Source organism: Micromys minutus, assembly GCF_963924665.1.
Source record: "Micromys minutus genome assembly, chromosome: 16".
Lineage (NCBI taxonomy): Eukaryota > Metazoa > Chordata > Mammalia > Rodentia > Muridae > Micromys > Micromys minutus.
This window is the reverse complement of record NC_137985.1, coordinates 14763536-14773064: the sequence shown is the minus strand read 5'-3', so window position 1 is coordinate 14773064 and position 9529 is coordinate 14763536. Positions and strand designations below refer to the sequence as shown.

The following is a 9529-nucleotide window of genomic DNA, read 5'->3' as shown; positions in this document are numbered from 1 at the left end:
CCCAATGACTCTTTCACCTTGGGATCTATGACATCTGTTCCAAGAAGCCTGACCGAATTCTTCACCCACTTCCATGTTGAAGTCCAATGTCTCATACTGAGTTGTTAGTTACAGGTCAACCCTGTACTTGTTCATATGTCCATCACCCTTGAGGCACATGCTCAATATGTCATCTGGTGAGGGAGGCAAAATTTCAAATATTACAGGCAGCATAAGTACAGAAAGCAATCAGGAAGGGTAAACCTTCAGGAAACCTCAAGAAGATGGTGACCACAAGGGTGGGAAGTGGAGGTTACTGATAAACTTGTACCAGCCATAACTTTATAAAGTTTTTAGTTCCAGGTATAAGATGTAAGAGAGACATGACAGGCACAAGATGTAAGAGAGACGTGGGGCCAAATATCAATCTCTGACTTTTTACCTTGAGCACCTCCACTCACTCTGCTTTGTGGAGATGGGTTATCTTAATCCCACCATACCTGGCTGTGTAAAGCTGAAAATGAAGTTCTCCCAAGTGCCTAGACAAGTGGACAGAAGGGTCAAGGAGATTCCATTTCTTACCCTACTTGATTTCTAATAGTACCTTGAGAAAGGAGTCTGAGGAGATAGCTAAATCAGTAAAATGTTTGACTTGCAAGCAGGAGAACCCGAGTTCAATGCTTGGGACCTTCTATAAAGCCCTGTGGTGTGTTCAGAGTATGCTAATGTAGTGGTATGATGGGCTGTGCATTTGTAATCCCTATGATGAGATTACAAGCATGGGGAAGACATGCAGATACTTGCTGGCCAACTCACCTGATCACATTAGTGAGTGCCAGTGGCTCAGTAGGTAAAGACACTTGTCACCAAGTTTGAGGACCTGAGTTTGATCCACAGCTGGAATCCACATGGTAGAAAAAAAAATATTAATCCTACATGGTATATAATATACACACACATACACATACATATTGAACAGACAATCAAAAAATAAGTAAATAAAACAAAACAAAAAAACCACAAATTTTAAAAAGTTGAACCACTCCTGAGGAGTCAGGACATCCAACATTGTTTACTGGAATTCACACAAGGACACATGCATCAAAATATGAGTATAAATGAGTGGACTCTCCCCTCATAGAACCTGGAAGGAATTATGGGTCTTGAAAATAGGAACCAGAAGCCCCAAATCTCTTGCTGAACTTTTTCTTTTTTAATTTTTATATTTTATTTAAATTTTGTATATATGGGTGTTTTTCTGCATGTATGTCTATGGACCATTTGTGTGCCTGGAGTTCATCAAGGTTAGGAGCATCAGATCTGTTGGTACTAGAGATATAGATGGTTGTTAGACACTGTGTGGATCTATCGAATTAAACCTGGGTCCTCTGAAAGAGCATCCATTGCTCTTCATTTCTAAGCTATATTTTGTATACTTCTTGCTGAATTCTGTGTTACCATGTGCTACAGATGGGTGTCTGTCAGGGCAACTGAGCAACTTGACTTAGAACAGATACGTTACAGTTTCTACAGTGTCAGGGAAAGAACAAAAGAGATCAGGGTGGCTGTTGTACGCTACTAAAAAGCTCAGTCTTCATCTCCCCTGGCAACTAGGGAGTTCCCACCCAGGAATGCTGCCTGCCCCGCACTCCCACACATTCCAAACTGAAGTATACTCTGTACGAGTTGTACCTTCCACAAAGGAGGGTTCACCCCACTCCTACCTGGTGGTACCAGGCTCTAAGTGAAAGGCTGTCAGGTAAAATGTAGGGGAAAAATTTTAAGAGTATAGATGTGTACCAGGGGCTTCTCTGTCCTTCTAACTCAGACACATTAGTATAGATATCTTAGTTTAGCAACACAGTTAAGCTTTGCTAAGCTTTGCTACAGGCAATTGTTATCTTAGGTCTTGTATTGGTCTACAAGGTGTTAGTCACTGTATAATGCCAGATGACATTTACCAGATGTGACAGCCATTGCTTCGCCCTATGGCAGGTAGGCCCTGCCCCTTCTGACAAGGTGTGTCCTCAACACCCTCCCTGAAGCTAAGCTGAGGCCAGATTAGTCCCGTTTAAGTCTCTCTGGATCTTACTTGGAGTAAGAAGAAAGCACAACACAGCCAGGTAGGAGGATGGGACAGGAGGACCTGGCCTGCTCAGCACATCAATGCAGGTACTTGCTGACTCTGGCTACCAGTCTTTTGCTCACCTATGGACAAGGTAAGAAGTAATGGACTGGAAGGACTCTGGGAGGAGAGGAGCCATCAACATAAGTGCTCTGGGTTTTGCAAGCTGCTCAATTTGTTTGTCACTAGCAGCTGAGAACACAGCTGTAGGCTGAAAAGTCCTTCTCATGGACTCAGGGACTTTAAATTAGGTACACCTAGGTTTCTGAGCTCTCATGTAACAGAACTGAAAGACAAGTCAGAGTGCACCCAAATCAGTGAGCTGATTAAATAACCTGAAAGACAATAGGAACCTGAAGAGAGTAAACTGTAGACATTAGGAGAGGAACATTTCTAAGTGCCTCAGCTGTAGCTGTGTGTGTGTTACTTAAGACATTTCAAAACTACATGGTCTGCAACAATTTGAGATATCAGCATAAATAACTATGGATAAATTCTTTTTTCTCATCCATGTAATTTTGTATTCAGAAAAGAGTATATCTTAGACACAGTGTAGTTGAAAGAGAGCTGGTAGATATAAAGTATTTATTGAGAAAAATGTATCTGCCTCTATCTCTATCTATCTATCTATCTATCTATCTATCTATCTATCTATTTATCTATCTATCTATCTATTTATCTATCTATCTATCTCTCTATCTATCTATCTCTTATCTCTACCTCTATATAACATAGGAAATCAGACTTCAGGCATAGTTTACTAGCTACTTTGAGAAAATATCTCTCTCCCTTTGTGTGTGTGTGTGTGTGTGTGTGTGTGTGTGTGTGTGTGTGTGTGTGCACATGTTCATGTGCCATAGCACACACATGAAAGTCAAAGGACAACCTCAGGTGTAAATTTCTCACCTTCCACATTGTCAGAGACAGTCTCTTGTTCATCCTTTGTGTATGACAAGCTAATTAACCCATGAGCTTCTGGGGACTCAGTTGTCTATGTAGTCCTGGAACTACAGGCTTTCTCTGCTGTATCTAGCTTTAATGGGTTCTTGACATATATTGAAAGTGTTTTACACACTGAGTCACTTCCTTGGCTTCATGTTTAAAAAGTATCTTTTAATCACATTTATTTATTTATTTTTATCTATCTATTTATGTGGGGCGGCATAATACTCTGATGTCATGTGGTCATTAGAGCACAACTTATCAGAGTCTGTTCTCTTCTTCCTCTTCTTCTGCCATCTGGGTCTCTAGATTCAAAGTCAGATCACTGGCTTTGGTGGTAAGCTTCTTTCCCTACTGAGCCATCCTGTGTTTCACATTAACTATATTTAGCCAGCTACTTCACGCTTTCTAAAAACAGGTGTACAGTTCCTTTTGGAGGTAGTCTGCTCAATTATGTGGGAAAGCCTAGGTGTGCACAAGTATGAGACCAAAATCAGAAGTAGAGGAGTGAGTGGGAGTAAGGTGTCCCTTTCTTCATGGTGTCCCTATCAATACTAGATCCTTGCTGGAACTTTTCTCAGATATCCTTCTGTTGCCTTGTGTTATAGAGATTGTGAAGTGTTGATTCTGAAGGACGACTTCCTTCATGATCTCCAGTAGATCATGACAGTGTAGATGTAGGCATAGCCCAACACAAAGGTCTGGATCTGGGACTAGGTGGTACCTGAGTTGATCATCCTGAAGCTCTCCCTTTTATATGCTATCAGGAACAGTTCCTCGACACCCTTAACACTTGGGCCAGATCTTCAGAACAAAAAGGACAGCACTAGCAGAGTGTTTTAATTGACTTCTTGGTGTTATACCAATATACAATAGCTGTCATTGAAAGGGTGAATTTGCTTTAACCCATAAAATGTTGTATCGTAAGTAAAAACAGACCACTGATTTGAAAGAATACTTTTTAAAACATAAGTCAAAAGCACTTTAATTGTAATATTATATTATCGGTGACTAAGAAGAAATATGCTACTAAGTAACGTTTTTGAAGTATTAGGAAATGGCCAACTCTAATGCAGACCCAATATCTACTTATTCTAATCAAGACATCGACTCACATGTAGTAATTGCAAATTTTTATCATAGTACTTTCAGGTCATAAAAATTATTCTGAATTGTCCGTAAAATTCATATTTAACATATAAGACATAAATACATTTTTATAGATTTCCAATTTCTTTATTATTTTGTGGAAAATTTTTGTTGTTGTTTTTAATGCACCCCTTACAACAGAATTCTTTAGGTCACTACTCTTCTTCCATAGGAAGAGCAGGGAAGACACATCATTCAGGCATTTATCACAGGTTTTTTTCTGCAGTCACAGGGCTGAATTTGAATGCTAAGATGCCTAAAGTATACAGGTTCTCATGTCCCAGAAAAAAAGAATTAGTCCAGAAACATAGAAATAAAGGTGCATTTTTAAGAAAGGGAAAGCACTCCCAAGAACTGGAGTGGACTAGTGAGCTGAGCAAAAGGATGTGCTCACAAGTGCTGGAAAAATAGACTTTTATGGATCATGACCCTTTATAGAACATTTACAACACAAACATCTGCCTCTGTTTTACTGATATATCCTGAGCTTTAGGAACTATGCTATTTGTTATGTGCAGCCCAGATAGACTGCTTCTAGCCTTTCTGACAACTGGCCTCCTTTATATATAAGCCTTTTTATTTATAATATACACCCTATATTTAAACATACCTATTCATTTTTGTGTTTAGATCTTGAGGGATCCAAACTTTGAAGCAAGTATCTAGGTCAGACAACAACTTTGGGGAGTATGTACTTTCTCCCTTGGTAAGATAGTGACTCTCTTGCTGTTTTTCTACATCAGTGTATTGTTTATAGTCTTGCTAGCCTGTGAGCTTTTGTGTGAGTCTTCTACTTCCACTTCCTGTCTCACCTAGGAATAATTAGTTTGCAGACATTCTACAGCTGAAAAAAAGAAAAGAAAAGAAAAGAAAAAAAGACAAAGAAAAAACACTGCCAACTACAAATATCCCTGTTGGATGGCATGTTAGCAAAGGAAAGCTTCAAAAACCATGAGTATAAAAAGTAAATTATACAATGTTAAGGACCCAATAAAAAGTCAATGTGAAGGAAGAGCAGTAGAGAATCAATGGTACTTGACTGAGTGGCAGATATGACTTTCTATAGAGAAGAGTTACAGAAAATAAAGATACTGTTATCAATCTACACTCATTCATATTAGGTAAGTTTTATTGGCACACGTGGATAGACTGGTGTTTTCTCTCCTCATTTCTGCTTTAATCTAAGAAAAGTTGTGGTGTAGTAAAGTAAGTTGGGCCTAAACCAAAAACCAACTCAGAGTTCCAGGACTTGCATTCCCATCTAGTGTGGGTGATCGAATATGTGAGACTTTGAATATCTTTGGGCATTTTCTGAATCTGTGAATCTTAACTAATGTTGTGGCACAGTGAGTCCATGTGTGTCTATGAACATGCAATACGAAGAATACTATGTGTGTACATGTATGTATAAGTGCTTAATTGAGACTTCATATTTGTATCTGTGTATGTGAGAGAAAATAAATATGCATACAACTGTGAGAGGTCAGCATATCCCTGAGATGGCTGTCTCTGCACACGTGAGTGTTGTACATGTGTGTAGTTGTGTCTGCATGAATGTTGTTCTGAGTGCAGATCTGAGCCCGTGCTGAAGTGTGCAGGTCCTTGTGTTCCATGACAAAGAATTGGGTCTTGACACATAAGAAGTAGCAATAGACAGAGTTTGTTAAGAAAGGAAAGCACTCCCAGAATAGGAGCAGGTTAGAGTGCTGAGAAGTGTCCACAGCACTGGGCCATGATTAGCATGGTCTTTCAAATGACATTTAAATAGCAGCTGTCTCTCCCACGTTTGCAGAGCCAGAGCTTTCCTTGAGCATGCTCCATTTGTTTTGTGAAGGCCAGGTAGTATAGGGCTTCCAATTTTTTTCTCTACCAATTGGCTTCCTTTGTATATGAATCTTGTAGTTTTCTGTAGTCTCTAGTCTCCCCTAGCATTGTGTGTGTGTGTGTGTGTGTATTTGTGTGTGTGTGTGTGTGTGTGTGTGTGTGTGTGTGTGTGTGTGTGTGTGTGAGTTCCTTTCTTTTCTGAAAGTTCCAAGATTTGAACTGAGATAGTTTACTTTTCTCTTGAAGGGAGTCAGCCCTTACCTCTCTCCTTCCAAAGCAGAAAACGGGGCACAGAGTTACTTTTACTGAGATCTCCAATATTTCACCATCTGTGTGAATTTAGTCAGAAGCAACAAGCTATAAGGCTGGGCAGGGACTAGCAGTTCTGCCTATTGTCTTCAGGAGGCAGGGGTGTTCAGCATTTTATGGCTCTCTGAGCCCCTCCTCATCTGTGACTGGAGGCTGCTCAGACTGGTCTGACCTCATACTTCTGTGGATCTGGACTTACATACTGTGAAGAGACAAATCCTGCAATATGACAGGAAGGTCGGGTGGCTAGGGCTGTTTCATGAGTGTCCCCACACCCTCCTGATCTTTCTTCCCATCTTTTGTCACCAGTTTTACCTGTTTGCATTTATCTGTTTCTGAGATCTGTTCTGGATCTTTGCAAGTCTAACATGCAACTTCACTAGTGAAATCTACCCATTCACACAATTATCAGCTTTCTTCCATATCTACAGGGAAATGGGTCCAGAATGTTCTGGGACAAGAAAATCCCAGGATGGTAAAGTCACTTTTATAAAATGCTGTAGCATTTAGCATGATCTACCCATATTCTCTCATATAATTTCCATCTTCTCTAGACTATGGATAATATCTATTGTAATTCATCTGTGTCTGTAAGTGACGTGTGAATAGTTGTTACAGGGTGTTTCAGACTAATAAGGAAAAAAGCATAGACAGTTTGAGAGTAAAAATAAACTTTCTAAATATTTTATCCTACAGTTGGTTGTATAAAAAAGATGTGGAGGGAATATATGAAAACATCATAACTACACAGAGAAAGAAGTGTGGCATGATTTCTCTCATATGAAGTGAATGGACTTAAATAAAAATATATGAGTGTCCATGGATGAGTATGTATTGGTGAATATACTATGTACGCAAATATATGCATAGATAGGAATAGTAGCAATGTATATATGCTATTATGAATTGACATACATATAAAGCAAATATCAATTATAATATATATATAGTGTTCATATGTATATCTATATATACATGTACATATATATTATATGAAATAGTAAGAAGTACTACTGTGGACCAGCAGGAAGAGGGAGAAAAGAAGAAAATGAGAGCACTGTAGAATAAATATCAACAAAGCACAGGTATTTAACAAAAATAATTATTAAGGAAAAAAACCACACCAACAAGAAAAAAAATGAGACAAAAATAAAAATGGCATTTGAAGGGGAAGTATATTCTGATTTTGTCTGATTTTGACTCTCTTTTCTATAGTTTTGACTCCATATCAATGATGCTGCTTTTTAAATAATTAATTAAAAAAAACAGCTCAATTCTGTGATAGGCACTACACCAAAGGGAGTCAGGATAATGACTGAAGAGAGTGGTTAAGGACACTTGGTGCTCTTCCAGAGGATCTAAATTTGTTTCTCAATATCCACATCAGGCACCTCAGAATTTCCTGTAAGTACAGTCAAAGAGGCACCAGCACCCTCTCCTGGCCTCCTGTGCACATTCCTTACCCCACCCTGCACATATGCCCATGATTATAAATAATATTTTTTGCAAAAGATAGTAAACAGAAAATACACTCTTCAATCTATTCTCCTGAAACTTGGCATTTCAAATTCCACAGTATTTATTTCACCTAAATACATGTTTTATCATTTCTTTTCAAGTTCTTATAAAACCCAAGACAATACAACATTTTAGACTGTAATGAACCTTAATAAAACTTCTTTCATGTGTGTGAAAAGGTGAAATCAATTATGACAATTATCCTAGTGCACGCAAAGAAACCTGACATAACTACATTTTGAATTCAAACAAAATGGCTCTAACGTTCCCAGAGACAGGGATCCTCACTCAAGACGTGGTGTGGATAACAGCGGGGCTCACTCCAGAGCGAGCCATTGAGGTGGACAGTAGGAGATGCTAGCCGAGATGAAACTGTTGTGACAAATGTAATAAAGAAAGGCAGCTTGTAGATCCTAGTACCCGGAGTAATGAATAATTGAATTCTGGGACAAAGTTTGCCAAAAGCATGGTACAACTGAAACATTTTTAAGTTGTATGTAGCCATATTATGTTTACAGCCCTATCCATATTCATGTGTATACATGTGTGCTTATTGTCCATACAGCTATGTCCATAGGCTTCATATCATTAGATTCCATCAGCAATAGATTTAAAGTCTTTAGGGAAAAATGGTTCCATTGTGAATGAATACAGAGGGAGTTTATGTTGACATTAGTGCCTAGTCAACATGGTATAGCAACGGTTTAGCTTGTGTTTACATTTTAGGTTCTATAGGTATGATAGAAATAAAATGTAAGGAAGGCAGGCTGGAGAAGTGGCTCAACAGTGTTGAATATTGGATCCTCTTCCAAAAGAAACCACATGGTGGCTCACATCTATAATGGGATCTCATACCTTCTTCTGGTGTGTTTGAAGACCAGCAGTATACTCATATATAATAAATCTTATTAAAAATGTTGTTTAAATATACAGAAGGGTATCTGTGAGTTCTGTATAAAAGTTATATTATTTTAAAACTTATTTTAATTATGCATGTGTGGTGTGTGCATGAGAGAGAAAGAGAGAGAGAGAGAGAGAGAGAGAGAGAGAGAGAGAGAGAGAGAGAGAGAGAGAGAGAGAGAGAGAGCATATGAATGAAATTCCCACAGCAGCTGGGGTTGGGAGACTAGGTCAGGTTCCCTGGAATTGGAATCACAGAAGGTTGTATGCCACCTAAAGTTGGTGCAGAAACTGAACTGAGGTTCTTTGCAAGGAAAGCAAGCCTCCCTAACTGCTGACCTACCAAATTAGCCCCTAAACTACTGCATCCTATACAAAAGACTTAAATAGCTATGGGTGCTGGTATCTGCAGGAACCCCTACAATGTGATTTTTTAAATGTGTGTAAATGCAAATGTATACAAAATCATGGAATCATATATTTAATCCATATCTCTGTCAAAATAACTATACCTCATTTTAAAGTGGCATGGAATCTAAAATTACTCTCTTATCAATCTTAAAATATGCACAACATTGTTAAGCATAGTCACTATGCTGTGAGGTTGTTTCTGTTTTGTGAGACAGGATCTTGATACATATCTGTCAATGTGCTGACAGTCACTCTACAGTCTATATGTCTTGAAACTCAGAGAAACCATCCTTCGTTATCTTTCTGAGTGCCTGGATTACATGTGTGAGACATTGTCTTCTCAGTTACTTTCTATTGTTTTGCTTTGACACT

General features: G+C 38.7%; 1 protein-coding gene across 1 annotated transcript in view; it reads left to right on the top strand.

Annotated features, from left to right (window-relative positions):
- Positions 1 to 2110: 2110 nt before the first annotated feature.
- LOC308430871 (uncharacterized protein) overlaps positions 2111 to 9529 on the top strand; it is a gene marked incomplete at both ends in the record, with an annotated part of 216021 nt that continues 208602 nt past the window's right edge. The window contains 1 exon segment of the mRNA XM_080930149.1: positions 2111 to 2198. Within this exon segment, the coding sequence (XP_080786275.1) occupies positions 2111 to 2198 (88 nt within the window).